The sequence below is a fragment of the Eleutherodactylus coqui genome, chromosome 4 (genome assembly GCF_035609145.1).
Source record: "Eleutherodactylus coqui strain aEleCoq1 chromosome 4, aEleCoq1.hap1, whole genome shotgun sequence".
NCBI classification, from domain to species: Eukaryota; Metazoa; Chordata; class Amphibia; order Anura; family Eleutherodactylidae; genus Eleutherodactylus; species Eleutherodactylus coqui.
This window is the reverse complement of record NC_089840.1, coordinates 264,993,154-265,016,828: the sequence shown is the minus strand read 5'-3', so window position 1 is coordinate 265,016,828 and position 23,675 is coordinate 264,993,154. Positions and strand designations below refer to the sequence as shown.

General features: G+C 46.8%; 1 protein-coding gene across 1 annotated transcript in view; it reads left to right on the top strand.

The window, feature by feature from the left end:
- The window catches only part of LOC136626680 (alpha-2-macroglobulin-like protein 1), a 67,854-nt gene that overhangs the window by 23,423 nt on the left and 20,756 nt on the right, over nucleotides 1–23,675 (top strand). The window contains exons 7-11 of the mRNA XM_066601699.1: nucleotides 6,592–6,817; nucleotides 17,506–17,632; nucleotides 18,973–19,094; nucleotides 20,715–20,766; nucleotides 22,439–22,528. Coding sequence (XP_066457796.1) covers nucleotides 6,592–6,817; nucleotides 17,506–17,632; nucleotides 18,973–19,094; nucleotides 20,715–20,766; nucleotides 22,439–22,528 — 617 coding nt within the window. The remainder of the gene's footprint in view (nucleotides 1–6,591; nucleotides 6,818–17,505; nucleotides 17,633–18,972; nucleotides 19,095–20,714; nucleotides 20,767–22,438; nucleotides 22,529–23,675) is intronic.

Genomic DNA, 23,675 nt, shown 5'->3' with positions numbered 1-23,675 from the left:
CCCCCCCTCCCCCCCACAGCGCACACCAAAGTGTCCCTGCGCAGCCTTCAGCTCCCTCATGCCACACCACCCTCATGTCTATTTAGAAGTGTGTCTGCCATGAGGAGGAACCGCAGGCACACACTGCAGAGGGTTGGCACGGCTAGGCAGCAACCCTCTTTAAAAGGGGCGGGGCGATAGCCCACAATGCTGTACAGAAGCAATGAGAAATAGAATCCTGTGCCACCGCCATCAGGAGCTGCACACGTGGGCATAGCAATGGGGAACCTATGTGCCACACACTATTCATTCTGTCAAGGTGTCTCTGCATGCCCCAGTCAGACCGAGCTTTTTAATTCATAGACACAGGCAGGTACAACTCCCTATTGTGAAGTCCCCGTCGACCGACAGCATGGGTGGGTGCCAGGAAGCCACCGGCGGTACATTGAAATATCCCATTGCATTGCCCAACACAGCTGAGGTAGTAATGTCGTGCTTAATGCAGGTGGGCTTCGGCCCACACTGCATGCCCCAGTCAGACTGGTAATATGTACCTTAACAGTAACCGCGTTGGTGGTAATGTGGTGGTGACTGCGGACCTAGTAGCACGGTTTTATTTTGTTGGTTTTCGGAATGTGGCCAGGATTAAGTGGGCCGTGGCGGGGGATGTTTTTGAGGCACTACGTGTCCTCTCCACGTGTCCGTGGTTATATGCACCTTAACAGTAACAGCGTTGGTGGGAAATGGCCTCGCCGCCATCATGTCTTTGGGAAGCCTCTGTTTCCACACCCCAGAGACATACCATTAGCAGCGGTATAGGCAGAGCCCAGAATTACTAACATTTCAGCCGTAGCATTAGCGACAGGCCCCACTAACATATCACTAGCAGCATTATAGGGGGAGCACAGTCTTAGTTCCATTTCAGTAATAGTAGCAGCCTACACAGGCCCCAGTAACAATTCCGAAGCAGCAGTATAGTGGGAGCGCAGTCTTCGTTCCATTTCAGTAATAGTAGCAGCCTACACAGGCCCCAGGAACAATTCCGAAGCAGCAGTATAGTGGGAGCGCAGTCTTAGTTCCATTTCAGTAGCTGCAGTATAGCCAAGGCCCAAGTTACATTTATGTAGCTAAAGTGTAGGCCAACCCCACACACACTTCTGTACCATGAGTGCAGGCGAAGAACATACAAATTGCTATGATTACACTGTAGGTGAGGGCCCCAAAACATTGGTGTACCAACAGTACTAATGTACCTCAGTAAAAATTGGCCATGCCCAACCAAGATGGCAGGTGAAACCCATTAATCGCTTTGGTTAATGTGGCTTAAGTGGTAACTAGGCCTGGAGGCAGCCCAGTTTAACTAAAAATTGGTTCAAGTTAAAGTTTCAACGCTTTTAAGAGCATTGAAACATATAAAAATTGTTTAGAAAAATTAGATGAGTGAGCCTTGTGGCCCTAAGAAAAATTGCCCGTTCAGCGTGATTACGTGAGGTTTCAGGAGGAGGAGCAGGAGGAGGAGGAGGAATATTAGACACAGATTGATGAAGCAGAAATGTCCCCGTTTTGGATGGTGAGAGAGAACGTAGCTTCCATCCGCGGGTGCAGCCTACGTATTGCTTACGTATCGCTGCTGTCCGCTGGTGGAGAAGAGAAGTCTGGGGAAATCCAGGCTTTGTTCATCTTGATGAGTGTTAGCCTGTCGGCACTGTCGGTTGACAGGCGGGTACGCTTATCTGTGATGATTCCCCCAGCCGCACTAAACACCCTTTCCGACAAGACGCTAGCCGCAGGACAAGCAAGCACCTCCAGGGCATACAGCGCTAGTTCAGGCCACGTGTCCAGCTTCGACACCCAGTAGTTGTAGGTGGCAGAGGCGTCACGGAGGACGGTCGTGCGATCGGCTACGTACTCCCTCACCATCCTTTTACAATGCTCCCGCCGACTCAGCCTTGACTGGGGAGCGGTGACACAGTCTTGGTGGGGAGCCATAAAGCTGTCCAGGCCCTTAAAGACTGTTGCACTGCCTGGGCTGTACATGCTGCTCGATCTCCGCACCTCCCCTGCTACCTGGCCCTCGGAACTGCGCCTTCTGCCACTAGCGCTGTCGGATGGGAATTTTACCATCAGCTTGTCCGCCAGGGTCCTGTGGTATAGCAACACTCTCGAACCCCTTTCCTCTTTGGGAATGAGAGTGGAAAGGTTCTCCTTATAGCGTGGGTCGAGCAGTGTGTACACCCAGTAATCCGTAGTGGCCAGAATGCGTGTAACGCGAGGGTCACGAGAAAGGCATCCTAACATGAAGTCAGCCATGTGTGCCAGGGTACCTGTACGCAACACATGGCTGTCCGCACTAGGAAGATCACTTTCAGGATCCTCCTCCTCCTCCTCCTCAGGCCATACACGCTGAAATGATGACAGGCAAGCAGCATGGGTACCGTCAGCAGTGGGCCAAGCTGTCTCTTCCCCCTCCTCCTCATCCTCCTCATGCTCCTCCTCCTCCTCCTGAACGTGCTGAGAAATAGACAGGAGGGTGCTCTGACTATCCAGCGACATACTGTCTTCCCCCGGCTCTGTTTCCGAGCGCAAAGTGGCTGCCTTTATGGTTTGCAGGGAACTTCTCAAGATGCATAGCAGAGGAATGGTGACGCTAATGATTGCAGCATCGCCGCTCACCACCTGGGTAGACTGCTCAAAGTTTCGAAGGACCTGGCAGATGTCTGCCAACCAGGCCCACTCTTCTGAAAAGAATTGAGGAGGCTGACTCCCACTGCGCCGCCCATATTGGAGTTGGTATTCCACTATAGCTCTACGCTGCTCATAGAGCCTAGCCAACATGTGGAGCGTAGAGTTCCACCGTGTGGGCACGTCGCACAGCAGTCGGTGCACTGGCAGATTAAACCGATGTTGCAGGGTGCGCAAGGTGGCAGCGTCCGTGTGGGACTTGCGGAAATGTGCGCAGAGCCGGCGCACCTTTACGAGCAGGTCTGACAAGCGTGGGTAGCTTTTCAGAAAGCGCTGAACCACCAAATTAAAGACGTGGGCCAGGCATGGCACGTGCGTGAGGCTGCCGAGCTGCAGAGCCGCCACCAGGTTACGGCCGTTGTCACACACGACCATGCCCGGTTGGAGGCTCAGCGGCGCAAGCCAACGGTTGATCTGCTCTGTCAGACCCTGCAGCAGTTCGTGGGCCGTGTGCCTCCTATCTCCTAAGCTGAGTAGTTTCAGCACGGCCTGCTGACGCTTGCCCACCGCTGTGCTGCCACGCCGCGCGACACCGACTGCTGGTGACGTCCTGCTGCTGCTGACACATCTAGATTGCGAGACAGAGGTTGAGGAGGAGGAGGAGGAGGGTGCTTTAGTGGAAGAAGCATACACCGCCGAACATACCACCACCGAGCTGGGGCCCGCAATTCTGGGGGTGGGTAGGACGTGAGCGGTCCCAGGCTCTGACTCTGTCCCAGCCTCCACTAAATTCACCCAATGTGCCGTCAGGGAGATATAGTGGCCCTGCCCGCCTGTGCTTGTCCACGTGTCCGTAGTTAAGTGGACCTTGCCACTAACCGCATTGGTGAGGGCGCGTACAATGTTGCGGGAGACGTGGTCGTGCAGGGCTGGGACGGCACATCGGGAAAAGTAGTGGCAACTGGGAACTGAGTAGCGCGGGGCCGCCGCCGCCATCATAGCTTTGAAAGCCTCCGTTTCCACAACCCTATACGGCAGCATCTCAAGGCTGATAAATTTGGCTATGTGGACGGTTAACGATTGAGCGTACGGGTGCGTGGCTGGCGTACTTGTGCTTGCGCTCCAACACTTGCGCTAGCGACGGCTGGACTGTGCGGTGCGAGACATTGGTGGATGGGGCCGAAGACAGCGGAGGTGAGGGTGTGGGTGCAGGCCATGAGACGGTAGTGCCTGTGTCCTGAGAGGGGGGTTGGATCTCAGTGGCAGGTTGGGGCACAGGGGGAGAGGCAGTGGTGCAAACCGGAGGCGGTGAACGGCCTTCGTCCCACCTTGTGGGGTGCTTGGCCATCATATGTCTGCGCATGCTGGTGGTGGTGAGGCTGTTGGTGGTGGCTCCCCGGCTGATCTTGGCGCGACAAAGGTTGCACACCACTGTTCGTCGGTCGTCAGGCGTCTCGGTGAAAAACTGCCAGACCTTAGAGCACCTCGGCCTCTGCAGGGTGGCATGGCGCGAGGGTGTGCTTTGGGAAACAGTTGGTGGATTATTTGGTCTGGCCCTGCCTCTACCCCTGGACACCGCACTGCCTCTTGCAACCTGCCCTGCTGCTGCACTTGCCTCCCCCTCTGAAGACCTGTCCTCAGTAGGCGTTGCACACCAGGTGGGGTCAGTCACCTCATCGTCCTGCTGCTCTTCCTCCGAATCCTCTGTGCGCTCCTCCCTCGGACTTACTGCCCTTACTACTACCTCACTGCAAGACAACTGTGTCTCATCGTCATCGTCCTCCTCACCCACTGAAAGGTCTTGAGACAGTTGCCGGAAGTCCCCAGCCTCATCCCCCGGACCCCGGGAACTTTCCAATGGTTGTGCATCAGTGACGATAAACTCATCTGGTGGGAGAGGAACCACTGCTGCCCAATCTGAGCAGGGGCCCGAGAACAGTTCCTGGGAGTCTTCCCGCTCCTGAGCATGTGTCATTGTAGTGGAGTGAGGAGGCTGGGAGGAAGGAGGAGCAGCAGACAGAGGATTCGGATTTGCAGCACTGGACGGCGCAGAACTCTGGGTGGATGATAGCTTGCTCGAAGCACTTTCTGCCATCCACGACAGGACCTGCTCACACTGCTCATTTTCTAATAAAGGTCTCCCGCGTGGACCCATTAATTGGGCGATGAATGTGGGGACGCCAGAAACGTGCCTCTCTCCTAATCGCGCAGCAGTCGGCTGCGACACACCTGGATCAGGAGCTCGGCCTGTGCCCACACCCTCACTTGGGCCTACGCGTCCTCGGCCGCGTCCACATCCTCTCGGCCTACCCCTACCCCTCAGCATGCTGTATTACCAGTGATTTCCAAGCTAGGAAAGAAATTGGCGCAAGCCTGCAGCCAAAATAGAATTTTTTCCCTTGTTTTTCAAAGGACAAGCCACACTGCGTGTATTCAATGAATACTACTAAGTTTAATAACTGTGTTGTGGCCCTGCAAATGTGTCACAGAACTGCAGTGATGCAAAGTTATTCGCTCCAGCAGATCAGGGATTTCGCATGCAGGAAAAAAATTGGCGCAAGCCTGCAGTAAAACGTAGCTGGCTGCGTCTGATTTTTTTTAACGTTCTGCATGCAGCACACACGTACCCAGAGCCCTGAGGACTGTCAGAGGCAGGCGAAATAGAATTTTTTCCCTTGCTTTTCAAAGGACAAGCCACACTGCGTCTATTCAATGAATAATGTATGTCTTCTGGCCCTGCCTACACAATTCTATCCCTGTAGTATTAATGCCGGGTGCAATGGTCTGCACAGCCGGTTTTGAGAAAAAAAAAAAAAAATGCAACACTGCTAACAGCAGCCTGGACAGTACTGCACACGGATAGATGTGGCCCTAGAAAGGACCGTTGGGGTTCTTGAAGCCTACACTCACTGCTAACACTCTCCCTGCCTAACCACCACTTCTGTCCCTATTGCAGGGCGCAATGCTCTGCAGATCCAATTTTGAAAAAAATAAATAAATACAGTGCTAACACAGTACTGCACACTATTAGATGTGGCCCTGAGAAGGACCGTTGGGGTTCTTGAAGCCTACACTAACTCCTAACGCTCTCCCTACAGCAGCTCCAGCACGATAGTACTTTCCCTCACTAACTCACACGGCATCTGTGGCGAGCCGCGGGAGGGGCCGATTTTTATACTCGGGTGACATCTGATCGCCCCAGCCACTCACAGCAGGGGGGTGGTATAGGGCTTGAACGTCACAGGGGGAAGTTGTAATGCCTTCCCTGTCTTTCAATTGGCCAGAAAAGCACGCTAACGTCTCAGAGAGGAAACTGAAAGTAACCGGTACACCGCGTGGTACTCGTTACGAGTAACGAGCATCCCGAACACCCTAATATTCGCACGAATATCAAACTCGGACGAGTACGTTCGCTCATCTCTAACACCTACCTATAAATAAGATAATTCATTTATTTATTTTTTGCTCCAGATTTTGCATAGAGATAAAAAAGTTTGTCTTGCCTTAGAAAATCAATCATGAGCCTTAGGCCTCATGTTCACTAGCTAAATGGAATTTCGGATTCCGCAGCGGATTTTGCCCATAGGGAATCATTGGCCATCCGCGGTCCATTAAATTGATTTTTGCACCCGCGGATGGCATTTTAAAAGAATTGCGTTTTTGACGCGCGGGAGAAAAAACGCGGCATGCTCCATTTTGTCGCGGATTCAGCGTGGATCGGCCACATTGCTATTGATAGCAATGTGTGCGGATATCTGCATGCAAAAAAAATACCATTTAAAGCAAATCCGCGCGGATTCTGCGCGGATTGTATTTTTCGAGTCGACATGAGGCCTTAAACTGTAGATTTTATAAGGTTCAAGCAACTTAACTGTTGTCACTTTAATTGCTTTTTCAAAATTTCTTTAAACTGCCTGACTTATTTTATAGTAAATCTGGCCAATCAAGCATCGAAGTCATCGCCCCAGACACCATCACGCAATTTAATGCTACAGCCTTCTGTGTCGGAGAACTTGGTTTTGGCTTATCTCCGCAAGTTTCTTTGACAGTCTTCCAACCATTTTTTGTAGACCTAGCTCTGCCATATTCCATCATCCAAGGGGAGACCCTCGTTCTCAAAGCTACGGTCTTCAATTATCTCAGTCAGTGTTTAAAGGTGAGTTTTAAAGGTGTTTTAGGAAATTTCAGAAGTTTGTTCTGGTTAGCTAGTGGTAGCTACAATTAGAGATAAGTGAATCAGTCTATACTCGGTCTGGTCTTAAAAATAATAATAATAATAATTAGAACTTGATCCAGGAATAATGATACTACAATTGCCAGGTCAACAGGCATTTTTAGGGTGGCTTCACACGAGCCTGTTTTTGTGCGTACATAGGTGCGTACATAAGTGCGCACCCATCTATGTGCAAAAACATACGTTAATGCAGGTCTGTGCATTGCCCTCAATGGAGCCGCTGCTGCTGCCGGCGGCTCCATTGAAGACAATGGTCTGCCGTTACCCTTGTTTTTCAGGGAAGGGCTTTATATAAGCTCTTCCCTGAAAAACAAGAATTTTGATGTTAAAAAAACAAAACTTACTTGTCCGCCACTGCTGTGTCCCCGCGGGGATGAAGAACACATCTGCCACATGTGGCAGATGTTTCCTTCATCCCCACGAAGAAAAAGAATTCCCTGCTGCACCTGCTACATGCAGTGAAGGAATTCTTCATCCCTGTGGGAAATAAAGAATTCTCTACCACAGCTGTCACAGATCACGGCTGCGGTAGGGGATCCAGCTGCCGGCATCCTGTAATTGTTTTTCAGGGAAGGGCTTTAAATATAAGCCCTTCCCTGAAAAACAAAAAGAAGTGGTGTTAAAAAAAAACAAAGCATACTCACCTTCCTTTAGCTGCTGGGGCTCAGCCATGTCCTCTCAGCGCTGTCCCTGACTCTTCTAAGCAGTTCTTCCAGCAGGCGGGGATTTAAAATCCTGCTGAAAGAGCTGCTTGTGATTGGCTGAGGCACTCAGTCAATCACAGGCAGCTCTCGCCTGTCATTCATTCAGCGAGAGCTGCCTGTGATTGGCAGGGGTGCACGGACCTGCATTCACGCGTGTTTGTGCATGTACATAAGTGCTCACTTATGTACGCACCTATGTACGCACACGCTCGTGTGAAGCCACCCTTAAGATGTAGTATTGCATTGATTCTATGAAATGCAACAGTTATATAATTAACTTTTTTGCAGTCGCGGGTTTTAGGAGAATTTTCACACTTTTGAAATACGCAAATAGAATTCTAAAGCAAAACTAAAGTTACACTAAATATTGTGTAATTTTTAAATATCTGGCCCCTTGTGACACTTCCACAGTTACCTTCATGCAATATGGCATCAACCAAGTTACTGCTGGTTGAGATCACAGGAATAGTAACCGGGGTTTACCTTGAGTCCATTTGTCACACATGACGCCACTATTCTCTCTTTTGATGTGGAACTACAGAGCTACTCAGAACTACAGAGCCGGGGACAGCGCCAGAAGTTGCGGCTGAGCCCCGGCAGCTGAAGGGAGGGGAGTACGCTTTTTTTTTTGTACACTACTTTTTGGGGATTTTCAGGGAAGGGCTTATGTTTAAAGCCCTTCCCTGAAATCCAGTGACGGATTCTCTACTGCAGCTGGCAGATGTGGTAGATGTAGCAGCAGGGAATTATTTTAACTAGCGGGGCTGAAGGAAACATCTGCCGCATGCGGCGGATGTGTTCTTCATCCCCGCGGGGAGACATGGCAGCGGCGGAGAGGTACGTTTTGTTTTTTTTTACACTAAAATGATTGTTTTCAGGGAAAAGCTTATATGTAAAGCCCTTCCCTGAAAAAGAATGCAGGGAGTCAACAATGCACGCAGCTGCATACACGCGGGTTTTTGCCCGTACGTAGGTGCGCACCTATATACGCACCTATGTACGTGCAATAACACGCTCGTGTGAAGCCACCCTAAGGCACAAAATTGACCATCACTAAGGGATTCATTTTTTTTATGAAGATCTACTTTAAAGTGACTCTCCGGGTTTTGGGACAGTATTCTGGCACAGGACCGGAGGGGGTGGCGGAATATTACCTGCAGTTGTTCTTCTTTGTCATTCCTCTGATGTACCGTATTTTGGCCCTACAAGATTGCCTCCACAATTTCGGAACTACCTAATGCACACTGTACACTACTTTCTAAATGGCTAGTGCTCATCATGTGAGTAGTCCTGGCCAATCGAAGAACAGATGTATTGCATTGGTAGTATAACAGTACCAATGCATTGTATGGATTAATTGTTCTGAAGATTGCCACAGCCATCTTGGACTGCTGAAAACAGGACCCATAACCAGCAGATCAAAGGGCCGGCAGAGAAAATTAACTGCGCATAATACACCCCTGCCCTCTCCGGTGATAGGATAGAGTTTTGTCCAGAAAACAGAGAATTGTTTTAAGTGCTTATACACTGAACAATCACAGTATTAAGAACACCTACTAAATTACGGGTTAGTCTACCTTTTCAGCCACAGCTTTCACACATTGAGAAACGGATACCACAAGATAGTGAACATCCTCCAAACTCTTCTTGACCCATGCCCTTTGCAGTAGCTCCGTCAGTTGGTGCATATTTTTCGGATAGATGGGAATTGATCGCAGCTCTTTTCCGCATATCCCAAACATGTTGTTCAATGAAGTTATAGTCTGGAGATTTTGGGGATCAAGGTAGTGTTGAGAATTCATAATCATGTTCCTCCAACCACTCCACTTGAGCTTGATTATGCAGAGTGTTGTTCTGTTGAAAGATGACACTGTGGTTGGGAAAGACTTCCTGAAGATATGGGTGCAGATAGTCAGCTAACAGGTCCCCGTCGTATTCCCGATTCAAAGACTATGCTATGATGATCAGCAGTCCTAGACAATGCTGGGAACATGCTTTGCAGTCCATTACACTGCTAAAACCAGCCTGTTGGTGATGATGTGGGGTTATGAGGGGAACCCTTGTCAGTACTTGACTACTGAACCCGAGTCGATGCAAGGTACGCCACATGGTCATTGTGGAAATTTGCCTGACTTCCACACTGCTGTATTGCTGGGTCAGTTAGTAAACTGTTGTACTTTGTTGCTGAGATACCAGACGTGCCGCCCAATGCTCGCCTCTAGTGTAATGGCCCAGAACACCATCCTGGTCCCCTCCATAAATGTCATACATGTTTTGTCCTATGTGGATGCACTGTGCAAAGTTTTCTGTATGTGTGTTGCACAGCTGCTGTGTCTGAAGGGTTAACTTTAATAAAATCCTTGCCTGTCAGCTCTGTCTGCTGAATGTATCTATTCTATTGTTTTATGTGGTACAAGTGAAGTGATAAATGTGAGTTTTTGAGAGCAGGAAAGTAGTCCATCTTTAGGAGAGAGTGCTAACACAGAGCCACATAGAAGCACCTTCAGCTACCACGTAGATGAAGGTGGAGGAAGAGGAGCGACATCCCATAGCGTGTGGAGAGTGGATGTGAGGGAGTGAGTCCCTAGAAAGAGAGAGCCCTACTGAAGTTCCTAAAACAGGTACCCGTTCCCACCAGAGGCTTTTCCCATCCGTAATTAGGATCACCGTACAGAAGTACTTGATTAACACACCCACGCATCTGCTGTGCGGGGAGTAAATTGGCTAAACCTTTCTGAATAATTGTTTTTGCCAGAATGTATGTGCAGTGACCCCCTACCCCCCTTTCTCCTATGGAGTGCTCCCAATCCTGGACTCATAATATACAGAAAACTGTAGGGTCGTATTCATCCTGTGTATCCTCCCTACCTCTGAGCTATAGCCTGTCATTACGTAAAGTGAATTGTACCTGTATTGCCTGTTATACTAATTGTTCTCAAGTAAAACTTATACCGGGCCTAACTTTTCCTAAGGACCCGAGGTGATATACACAAATCTCTACGTTTATTACTCCGCCGCATAGAATATCGGTGTGTGGGGACGGTGGCGTCATGAGTGATATATACTACTACTCCCCCCATCTCCTTTATTGGCATTCCTGCTAATGGAGTGTTGAAGCTGGCTTGCAATCTGCTCTGGTCTTGACTGCGTGACGTCCCTCACGGTAAGTGCCACCGTGATGAGACAGCACTTATCCCTCCCAGCTCTTAACATTAGCCAGGTGCCCAGGGTCACCCCTCTGGAGTGTTGTACTAGCATCAGGCACATGTGGTCTGCCGCTGTCTGTCCATGGTTCATCCAGTCTTGATACACTCTTGATAGCATGGTTCAGGAACAGCCAATAAGTGCAACTGTTTCAGAAATACTGGCACCACATTTCCGGGCATCAACAATCTGCCCGCAGCCAAAGTCACTCAAGTCACCATGTTTACCCATAACTGCCAAGTGTTGCCTTAGGGGTCAGCACATTATCTAACAGCAGATCAGGACGCGGCAATCACATGGTACCTGTTCTGTCTTCTTACACGTTCACACAGTGTGCAGTCCAACATTCAGTTTAACCATTTCTGTCTTCCAAATAAACAAACTGTTCTTCTTAATCTGACAGGTTTATTGGTTAACAGATCGTAGCATACAAGCATGCATTCGATGCGATTGAGGCTTGTGATAATGCGTGGATTGATTGTGGTAAAACTATAAGAATACAGATAGTTTGCATAAGTATGATGCATAGGAACATTACATAACATTAACATGAAGGCACATGGCAAAATGGCTGCTACACATAGTGCTGCATGGCTAACTAAACAGTTATAACTCCCTGAGTAACAATACAACTGGCTACTGAACAGCTCTGCATAACATACTGTCTCAAAAACAAGGGTAGTTTCCTTACCAGATATGCTTTTACAAAGATGGTGGATTTTGAAGAGGAGAGAGCAAAGATGAGTCTGTCTCTGACTGGAAGTTCTGGCTGAAAGTTCCTTCTTCCCACAATGCCTTGCAAACTACCCATAATACATGTAATACATAAGTTGTAATACATTTTCAACACAGCTAGTTGGTGCTGTAACCACTAAGCACCTAAAGATGGGCTGTTATGTAGCTTCGGTTTATGTGAGACAGAACACTCCCCGTCTGACGTCAACGGACGTCACTATTGGGTCTTTCTGGTGAAAACAACAAAACAAGTTCCGTCACTAGCCTGAGGAGTAGCTTTCCTTCTCCAGGCTTCCACACTTTGACTTCGAACTTGCGTACCTTCCCATCCTTGCTCGGGAACGTGTTGGTGATGAGTACGAGCAGAGTCGTGACATGATAATGCCCAGGAATTACCATAGGATGTTTCTCCTTAAATTCCACTTTGGCTGCTTGTAAGCGACCTCCTATTCTTAGTGACCCATCTTGGTCAATGAAGGGATCAAGCTTCTTCAAAGCGCTATCCTTGAAGACTGTTTGGCCTTTGCTGAGGTAGTCTATTTCTTTAGCATAACATTCATGTTGTATAGTGCGAATTATTATGCTCTTGGCTCTGTCCAGATTGGTAGCGGTAAAGGCGTGTTTGCAGTGATGCCAACCCTTGCAAGGTCTTTGACTCCCATGTAATGTCGACCTATAAGACTGAGCTATATGGCTTAGACAGGCTATAGCACGAACGAGCGACATCCAACTGGAGAATCTGTTAAAACAATGGGATTTGAGTTGGTGTTCCAAAGTCACCGTGCATAGAGCAGATACTTCAGGTCGGATTTCTTCATCGGTATCTGGGTTTACCAATTCAAATGAGTCGGATCCAATGCTGTAAGACGTTGGACTATACAGAAATGCAGGACCCGTAAACCATGTTGTATTCTTAAGGTCATCCGCTGCTACAGATCTAGTTGCATGGTCTGCGGGATTATGGTGTGTAGGAACATAGCGCCATTGCTTGGGACAAGTGGATCTCCTGATCCTTAGCACCCTATTGCTGACAAAGCGTCTGGTTTCGTTGCAAATATATCCTAAGATTACCTTGCTGTCTGTGTAAAATTCGACTTCCTCAATTTCCAGATTCATTCCTGACGTTATAAGTTCAGCCAACTCTACCGCAAGCACAGCAGCGCAAAGTTTCAGTCTGGGTATAGTGTGCTCGCGGAGTCGCGCCAGTTTGGCTCTGCTCATAACAAACCCTATATGGCATTGTTCCTTGACGTCTATGGTCTTTAGGTATGCTATGACAGCAATCGCCTTGACTGAAGCATCACAGAAGATATACAGTCTTTGCATCTTGACTTCCGTTGAAGGCATGGAAGCATATGGGCGTGTCACATGAAGACTGGACAAAGTTTCAAGAGACTTTCTCCAACCTGTCCACATGTCTTTTTTCTCCATGGGAAGCGGATCATCCCAATCAGACGTCTCTGTGGTAAAGTCTCTTAGCATCATTTTTCCTTGGATGGTAACAGGTGTTACGAATCCCAGAGGATCATATAAACTGTTTATAGTAGACAGGACCCCTCTGCGTGTGAAAGGCTTTTCTTCCTTGCTGATCTGGAAGGTTAATGTGTCCGCCTTTAAATCCCAGAGCAGACCAAGGCTCCGTTGCATGGGAAGGGAGTCTGTGCTAAGATCCAAGTCCTTTAGATCGCTTGAATGATCTTGAGGTGAGAAGGCCTCCATTAACTCACGGCTGTTAGAGGCGATTTTGTGCAACCTCAGATTAGATTGAGCGAGCATTTCTTGAGCTCTTTTCAGGAGATTGATTGCGGTCTCGTTCGTGGGTGTAGACTTCAAGCAGTCGTCCACATAGAAGTCCCTTTCTACAAAGGACCTGACATCAGACCCGTATTTTGCTTTACCCTCTCGGGCTGAGTGTCTGAGACCATAGATGGCAACTGCGGGGGAAGGACTGTTTCCAAAGATGTGCACCCTCATTCGGTACTCTATGATGTCCTCGTTAGGGTCGTTGTTGCGGTACCAGAAGAACCTTAAGTAGTTTCTATGTTCTTCCTTGACGAGAAAGCAGTGGAACATTTGTTGTATGTCGGCCATAAATGCTACAGAATCCCTGCGGAAGCGGAGGAGTACCTCTAGAAGTCTGTTGTTGAGGTCGGGACCTGACAGTAAGACATCATTTAGCGAGACGCCTTCACACCTGGCACTCGAATCGAATACTACTCTTATCTGTCCTGGTTTTTTGGGGTGATAAACGCCAAATATGGGTAAGTACCAACACTCCTGGGAGTCTTGGAGCGGGGGTGCCACTTCTGCGTGGTTGCTCTGGAATATTCTTTCCATGAAGGTGAAGAAATGTTCCTTTGTCTCTAGTGTTCTCTGGAGTTTGTGTTTGAGGGAAATAAATCGGCTGTAGACAAGTTCTTTGTTGTTAGGTAGGCATCGTCTCTGAGTTTTGAACGGTAGAGGTGCAACCCAGCCTTTGGACTCGTCCTTTACTATTTCTTGATCCATGATATCCAAGAACAGCTTGTCTTCTATGGACATCGCGACCCTGTTGTCCTCTCTTGTCCTGTGGAAGACTATGCACCCTAAGTGATCTTGCTCCCCGTCGCAGGCGTGGTCTTCACAGGAAGGATCTGCAAAGGGACAAGGCATGGGAGTGCTTTGTGGCAACTCTTTTATCAGGAAACTGTTGTGGCATGGCTGGAATAGGGAAGGACGTCCACTTTCTAGTGTGTTGGTAAGCATGCTGTTGACTGAGGTCGGCTTGTGTGCTCCTCCTAGACAGACGTCTCCAATGATGACCCATCCTAGGTCAAGTCTCTGGGCGTATGGAGCATTCTGGGAACCATTAATCTGTCCCCTAGCCTTATGAACTCGTAGTATGTCTCTTCCAAGGAGTAGAACTCTTGGGGCCTTTGGGTCAAGTTTCGGTATCAGGTGAGCTATACGTCTGAGGTGAGGGTGGTATGTTGCTACCTCTGGTGTAGGTATCTCAGACCGATTGTCAGGAATGTGGTTGCATTCCAGTATGGTTGGCAAGGGCAAGCAGGTCTGACCATCTATGGACTCTACCATGTATCCAGTTCCCTTCCTCCCCGCCGTCTCAACGGTACCTGCACACGTCCTTAAGGAGTAAGGAGAACCAGGCCCTACAATGTTGAAGGCGTCGAAGAAGGTGGATTTAGCTAAAGACCTGTTGCTTTGGTCATCTAAAATTGTGTATACCTTGATCGCCTTATCTCGGTGGCCGACAGGATAAACCCTGACAAGGCAGATTTTGGAGCATGACTTCCCTCCTGTGAGTCCTTTACAGATCTCTGTACACTGAGAAGTGACTATTGCTGTGTCTATCTGCTCTCCATCCTGTTCCTCTGCTTGGGATGATACCTGAGAGGGTGGTCCAGGGTGAAGAGCCATGTTGTGCTCTGTGCTACCGCATTCAGTGCATGTCAATCTGACCTTACAGTTCCTGGCGAAGTGTGATGTTGCAGTGCAGCACCTGAAGCAGATGTTGTTTTCTTTCAGGAATTCTTTGTGATCTTCTAAAGATTTCTCTCTGAAGGCTCTGCATTTTAGCAAAGAATGTGGTTTCTTGTGCAGGGGGCATTGTTTGGTAGGGTCCTCGTATTTGTTCTCTTCTCGATGAGGCTTAAACGACCTGTAAGGAGAACTTGTGGAGGCAACATTAGTTTTGTGGACCGCTACTGGTGTTTTAAGAGGTTTGACACCAGGGGTAGTGGGACAAGACAATGTAAAGTCAAAACTGGGATCGTTTCTGATCCTTGCCTGTTGAGCAACAAAGCTTACAAACACCTAAAAGGGGGGAAATGGTACATTATGAACCTGTTTGTAATGAGAACCATGCGTGATCCACTTCTCCTGTAAGTTATAAGGGAGTTTTTGGACAATCGGATTAACACCCCTGGCGGTGTCCAGGAATGCTAGCCCTGGCAGATCTCCTTCTGCCTGAGCAACCTGTACCTCTGTTAACAAGTCACTAAGTTCCCTGAGTTTCTGGTAACTCTTACCTACTATTTTGGGAAAATTATCAATTCTCTTAAATAAAGCATTTTCTATAGCTTCTATTGACCCATAAAGTCTTTCCCACACCATCTTTAGGCCTTCGCCTGGATGGTTTATGTTAATGTCCCTGATCCTTTTGGAGTGTTCAGCAGACTCGCTTCCAAGCCACTTTACCAAGAGATCTAACTCCTCACTGCAGGAGAGACCCAAGTCCCTTATGGCGTTCTGGAAGGAGGCTCACCATGCTCTGTAGTTCTCTGGGCGATCGGTGAACTTTATAAGTCCCTTGGTAACCAGTTCTTGTTTAGCAAAGAACCTAGCGAAGTCCACGATAGCCTGGTTAGCGCCAATACTACTCGGTGTGCTGTTGTTATGCTGCGTGTGAAGTGTATCACCATACCTTTTAGGAGTTTCTGGTTTAGGGCAGTCTGTTAAATACCGTTCTGACGCAAAAGCTGTCTCTTTAAGCTGGAGTGAGGGTTGTAGCTTTCTTTTTGCAGGGCAGTAGTCGTGGTCAGCATCGTTTTGTCGCATACCATACTGTGATTCAAAGTCGGGTCTTTGACGCTCTATTTGCGCTGTTTGATATACTGGATCGTAGCCGTCTTCTGCCTTGGGATGCTGATGGACATATTCTGAGACGCGCTGTGCTGGATCTTCTTGGTCTAGGTCTAACCCGAGTACTTGGCTGTGTTTCTCTAATTCAGGGAACTCTGCGGCTTCTAGGAACTCTGCTTTGGCTAATGCCGCTGCCGCTTCTTTCTCTGTGGCGAGTTTTTCCAGTGACACCTGCAGGCAGACTCTCTCTTTTTCTTGATCTGCTTGCTTTAGCTTCAGTTGCATCTCTTGTGCTGCAAAGGTGGACCTTACTTTTGCTGCCTCAGCTTCTGCGCGGGCGAGAGCAGCCATTTCTCTTATTGAAGACCTGCTAGAGCAGCCTGCTCGTGACCTGGTCTTATAAGAGGATGTCTGGCTAGCGGACATTGTGTGCCTGTTTGCTGGCTGCTTAATGTCTCTGTGCAGACTCAGTCCAGGTAGGAACAGACTTCAGCTTGGCTTAGATCGTGCTGCGTTTACTTGGGGCTGCACTCTTGTTTCTCGTGACTAAATGGCGGCCGCTGCAATCTTGTACGTAAGACCGCGTGGCTGATGGCGGCTCCGTCTAGTCTGATCCACTATCGCTGGTGACTAGCATCTGTTTTACTGTTCTGTCTTCTTACACGTTCACACAGTGTGCAGTCCGACATTCAGCTTAACCATTTCTGTCTTCCAAATAAACAAACTGTTCTTCTTAATCTGACAGGTTTATTAGTTAACAGATCAATGATGACGATAATAATGATGATAATGGTAAAACTATAAGAATACAGATAATTTGCATAAGTATGATGCATAGGAACATTACATAACATTAACATGAAGTTACATGGCAAAATGGCTGCTACACATAGTGCTGCATGGCTAACTAAACAGCTATAACTCCCTGAGTAACAATACAACTGGCTACTGAACAGCTCTGCATAACATTCTGTCTCAGAAACAAGGGTAGTTTCCTTACCAGATATGCTTTTACAAAGATGGTGGATTTTGAAGAGGAGAGAGCAAAGATGAGTCTGTCTCTGACTGGAAGTTCTGGCTGAAAGTTCCTTCTTCCCACAATGCCTTGCAAACTACCCATAATACATCACTCTTTATGATAGAAAACACGTTGTAATACATTTTCAACACAGCTAGATGGTGCTGTAACCACTAAGCACCTAAAGATGGGCTGTTATGTAGCTTCGGTTTATGTGGGACAGAACAGTACCCTCTTACTGATCACAAAATGCCATGCGCTAGCTCTGCAGCGATCAGTCAGTGTATACATTTATTACTAACTGTATATTCTATTCAATAGGAAGTAGCTTTCTGTCTTTTCACCAGCTCATATACTGTATCTCATAGGTCCAGATAACGCTACTAAACTCTCCGGAGTACTCGGTGGAAGGCTGCGAGGTCTGTACGAGCTCTAGTTGTATCTGTGCCAATCAAGCAGTGACCTTCAGCTGGAATATCACCGCCAACAAGATAGGTAATCACCGTAGGTTGTGTTATTGGAGTAGTAAGTTCATTATGGAACATTTATTTATAGTTTAGATGTAGATATAATCAACATATAATGCTTTACGCATATTCTAAAGACCTTGATTAACACCATATGTTATGCCCTGGTCACATCCAGAGCTATATTCAGATTTCGGCTGCCTTTAGCTTAAATTGTCGCTGACTTTTTTAACAAAGTTGTGCTTATGTGACAGCCAATGTAGGAACTAGAAAAAGCACAAATCATTTTACTTACCCAAAATGACATTTTGAGCTGAAAAATCACTCAAATGATTGAAAGCGCTGCGAAATAGGTTGGCGCTATACAAATAAAGATTTATTATTATATTATTATTATATACAGTGGGGCCTTGGGTTAAGAGTTTAATTCGTTCCATGATGGAGCTCTTAACCCAAAACACTCATAAGTCAAATCAATATTCCCCATTGAAATGAATGGAAAAGCCATTAATCCGTTCCGGATCGTGAAGCTCTCCCACTGATTTCAATGGGGATGGCGTTGCCCCATTGAAAGCAATAGGACGCCGGCATCCCCACAGTGATTTTCAGGGAAGGGTTTTAAATATAAGCCCTTCCCTGAAAATCATCTTTAGCTGTAGTAAAAAATAAAAAAAAATATATATACCTGTCTGCTGCTGGCGGAGCTCAGACTTGTCCAGCAGCCGCTGCCGGGGCTCAGACTTGTCCAGCTGCCACTTGTTCTCCTTGCACTGCTCTGAAGCTTTTCAGCAGGTGGGGATTAAAAATGCAGGGAGAACAAGTGGCGGCTAGACACGCCTGAGCCCCGGCGGACAGGTGAGTATATACTTTTTACCACAGCTAGGGATGATTTTCACGGAAGGGCTTATATTTAAAGCCCTTCCCCGAAAATCACTGCAGGAGTTGCCGGCAGGCCATTGCTTTCAGTGGGGCCAGCAGCAGCGGCCCCATTGAGACTAAGGCTTGTAACCCAAGTTTTGGCTCTTAAATTGGAGCACAGATTCAGGAGAGAGCCTACTCTCAAGTCAAAAAGCTTGTAAGCCGAAGCACTCTTAACCCAAGATATCAATATATATCAAATGTGCTGCCAACTATGGGTTTCCCACTCTTATAACTTGCTATTCATTGCCTATTGTCATGTAAAGTCCATCTCTAATAGTAGAGACACTGAGGTGAATAACAGCCAGTCAGGGCAGGTCTTTGCTTGCAACTGTTTCATGCTACCCATAGAAGTCTATAGAGGAGGGGGAGGAGAGTCACAGCCAGAGCTATTTGTAGAATTCGGATCACTTTTGCTTAGACATCTCCCAATGACTTATATCATTACAGGAACGGTGACAATCTCTGTGAAAGCTGAAGCCGTAGACAGCAATGATCTCTGTGGAGGGAAGAAACCATATGTGCCCCCTACTGGAAAGCTAGACATACTGCAAAGACAACTTCTAGTCAAAGTAAGTTATAGAGTACTGCAGTTACATAAACATATTTCCCTAAACGTTGTGTGTGTAGTGCCATAGTGGGAGGTTAGTGTTAGTGGTAGTCTACAGTCTACGGTTATGGAAATAGGCGGTAAGCATTTCACCTGTAAGAAGCAGGAAAAACGATGCTATTGGTTTTCAAAATAGCTGATAAAAGAGCAGCAAAGGCAGCCAGCAACAAAGGCAAAGTTTGGCAACTAAATGACGACTTTCAATGAGTGGCAAAAGACAAGGAAATGGTCTGGTATGAGCATTGCAGACAACTTGAATGGCCACAGGACTGGAAAAGATCTGTCTTCTCCCTTTACCAAAGAAATTGCTTCAACTACCAAAGAATAGCCCTCATTCCGCATCCAAGCAAGATCCTTCTCAAAATTATACAGGAAAGACTAAGAGCAGTAGTTGAATGGCGCTCCCTGATGCGCAGGCAGGATTCCGACAAGGACCTGCAACCATATTGCAAACCTGCGATGGACCATGGAAAAAGCTTGAGGATACCAAAAGAATATCTACATGTTCTTCACCGACTATATCAAGGCCTTTGACTGCGTCGACTATGACAAGCTATGGCAGGCCCTACAAGAGCTGGCCGTATCGGCACATCTAGTCAAGCTGATATAATCACTATTATATATATTATATATAATATTATACCAATCAGAGTCACTAGAAAAGTCTATAATGCTTGGACAGATCAGTGGCACAAGACGACCAAAGAACACGATGGCTGATACTGCCATAGCTGATACTTGCATGGATATCAGACAACTGAAAGAAGCAGTGCAAAACCGAAAAACATAGAGGGAGCTCGCCTTCAAGGTCGCCAAGGGTCGTAAATAATTAAACAGCTAACAACAATGTGTCAGTCGCAAATCTTTCTCTACCACCCGGCTACAGTACAGTGAACAGTTGGGGAACTACATGTTACAGGCTTGTCTCTTCCACTTGCTATGATGTCCTGATGAGGTGCAGCATGTGTCCACCAGAGAAGAGAGTCCAAGGAGGCAGGAGGGCTTAACAGAAAAACTCTTGTTTATTGCACATCTAGATGGTGATGAGGTAACATCCAATCTAGTTTACTTTCACACTATCCAGACCCAGAGGTGGTGGCTGGAAGTACGGCTGCCTAAAATCCCATAAAGCTTAGGACAAATCTTGCAACCTGTACGTGGCACCCTTTATCCTCAAATCCTTGGAACCAGGAAAATGTCTGCTCCCTGACCAGCTATCTGCACAATGCACACCATACCTTTTCATCCTCTCTTATGGCCTTTCTAGGATGTTGCAGGGACTTTTATAACTTCAGGGTCCTCTCCGCAGCATAGAGCTTATTGGCTGAGAGGCTAGACAAATACTGAGTAAGGCTCATTAAGCTTAATGGTTTTTAAGCTAAGGCTTTAAACCATTACAGCATATAGTATAAGTAAAGGCACATTAATAAAAACACACATCTCCTACTTTACTTTCCCAGAACTAACCAACACCATTCTGGGTCATTACACATGTAGCAATAGGAGGAACTTTGAATTTCTGCAATTTACTATATTTGCCTGTCATTTGCATGGTTTCTTATGCTTTTTTTTCCCATTCTAGCCTCCAGGCATCAAGAAAGAAATGACTGAAAATATGTACTTATGTGTGAATGGTAACACTGAGATCATTTATTTTGGATTTGGGGTATGGAAAGGTTGGGTAATATAATAACCTTTATTTATAATACACTGTCTTCCACAAGGCTTTACAAATCAGAGGGAACATGAACAGACAAAAATCAGGCATTAAACTAATAAGAATCTGAACAAGGGGGTGAGCGACCCGCTCATCTATGAGGCAATAGGGGTATCACAAGAGGTAGCATTGTTTTTTCTGTATGATAATCCAGCCCTCATCTGTTCAAATAGGGTAATATATAAAAAAGCTGTAGGTGTTGTTCACTAGTTAGTATCTTTATATACACAGATGAGGTGAATCAGGAGGTGTGGGGCCGGGCTAGATTAAGGCTGCCCACAGTACAGAACAGTCAATTATTGGGCACCCCCCTATGTTAAGCCCAAACAGGGGCTAATAGTCAATTGTTTAGACCACTATCTTTTCTCCTTAGGGAGAGCATTTAGAAGGTGAGTGAGTGAGGAGACTTATAAGGCCATTCATGCTCCTCTGGGTAATATGCAAATAAGGGAGATGGAACAATACCTCTGCAGCACCACCTATTGGAAGGCAGCCTTCCTGCAAGTCAATGTTAGACTCTTTATATAAGCCTTGTAACAATGACTGGGATTTTGAAAGCTGTACATAGTGACATTGATTATAGTACAGTTACCACAGGCGGTGTTATCTCTGATTGGCGTTGTTCACTCTCCCATTTCCTCTCTACCCGTGCCCAGACTATCAGAATGACTCCTCCTAGCCACAGCTGATCTCTACAGAATTTGACACTCCTTACAGAATTTTGCTCCTTGCTTTTTCATCAACCTCCCTACAATTTCTGACATTGACACATAATCCATAGTTCCCCAGATAGTAATAAGGCCTCACACAGTAAGTTCTGCACTTCATACAGTAAAAGTGCCTGCTTTGTCTGCCCCAATCAGTAATAATGCTGTCTTTTGAATCAGTGTTTGAGGCCCCCTCAGCCTGCTGAAGAGTAGGCAGTCGGAAGCCCCCCTTGAACATAGGGGGGCCATGGAGCCCGGTGCCAGTGCTCAATTTGCACCATGGTTAATCTGGCCCTGGTAGGGGAGAATACTGTGGGATGAAGGGATTCAGGTTCTGAGGGGGAATATAGAAAAGGGGTTAAAAAAAAGAATTAAATTAGGAGATGTAATCAGCTTCCCTAAAAAAGATGTGTTTGTAGGCCTCACTTAAAACTGTGGTTATTGCGGATTAACCTGATTGTGTGGGGTAGTGCATTCCGGAGAACTGGTGCAGCTCAGGGGAAGTTTTGGAAAGGACAAGAGTGGGAAATTTAGATTATGGATGAACGTAGTGTAGGGTTATTAGCAAAAGGAAGAGCATGGGTAGGATGGTAGACAGACAAGCAGGAAGTGATTAAGAGTTGTGCAACACCTCTGAAAGCTTTATGTATGAGAGTGATGTGTTTATATTCTATTCTATAATGCAGTGACTGGCACAGGGTGGAGGATTTGGTGTAGGGGTTGGACAGAAAGTGCTGGGTAGATTTGGTTTGGGTAGATTTACCTTTCAGTCTACTATTTAACTCTCATCCAGTAAATCTATGGAATAGATACTAGAGGACAGGACTTCTGATATACAGTATATGACGTGCACTTAATAAATAGACCTCTTTCTGTTTCTAGATTCTGTTAGAAGCATAGAAAAACCATTCTCACTTAAGCTTCCAAAACTGTGGGTGCAGAAATCGGAGAGCGCATACATCTCTGTGATGGGTAAGAACAGAAATATTTCAATAGAGATCTAAAAGAAAAATGGATGGAAAAACAATAATAAATTATTATTGACTAAATAGATAAACTGGCCAAATCCAATGAAGCTTACATGCTAAAGGGGTCGTCCAGTTTTAAATTATTTATGGTCTATCCTCAGAATAAATCATCAATAGTAGATTGGCAGTGATCTGCTAGCCAGGACCTTCACCAATCAGCTGTTCGTTAGGCTGGTGCATTCATGGACTCAACTGATATCTGCAAGAAGCAGACAGCTTCGTTCTTACTGTAGAGTCAAGCTTGGCATTATAGGCTGCGTCGTCATTGACATTAATGGTACCTTGGACTGCAATACCAAGTTGGGCCACTGCAGTTAGAATGGAGCTGTCTGCTTCCTGCAGAAATCAGCTCAGTTCATAAATGCATCACCCTGTTGAACAGTTAATTGGTGGAGGTCTCTGGCAACAGACTCCCACCAATCTACTACTGATGACCTATCCCAATATGCCATCAATAGTTTATAAATGGATCACCCCTTTAAATCTGTATGAAAGGTTAAGTAAACTGTAAGGTAGTGGAGGAGCTCCCTACTTCCTCCACTCAAGATATGAGTGATTGTTGCAGCTCTGACGACCCGGTGAGCATTGGGACTAAGCTCCACCCCCTGCAGTAATGCAGGCGGGGATGCAGCTAGCACTCACCAACCCATCAGACTCAACATTCTGTTGGTAAGAGTACTGGCTTCAATTGGTGGTGAGGCTAATGCGTCACCAGCGACATGAGTATGGATTAGGGGCCAATTAAAGCACTGGGCAGGTGCCATTGTGGGAGAAAAAAACATCGGCGTGTGCAAGGTTACAGATTGAACTCTCTGTGTGTGCCAAGCAGGGGATGCAGGGAAAATGCGCACTCATAGAATTTAACAGGATGCCCAAAGACTTCCAAATGCAGCTTTTCATGTGACTAGAGTATAAGACGGGACAAAACTCAAGAGTTTATCTATAATAGGATGTTCAAACGCGGAGTTGCACTGTTAAGGCTTAACTCTTTCCAATCGAATGTGTATCCTGGTTTTCCTAGGGGGCTTACTCTTTTTCTGCTTCTATACAACAGCGCTATATGCTGGCTAAACCCAGTACTACAAGAGGTG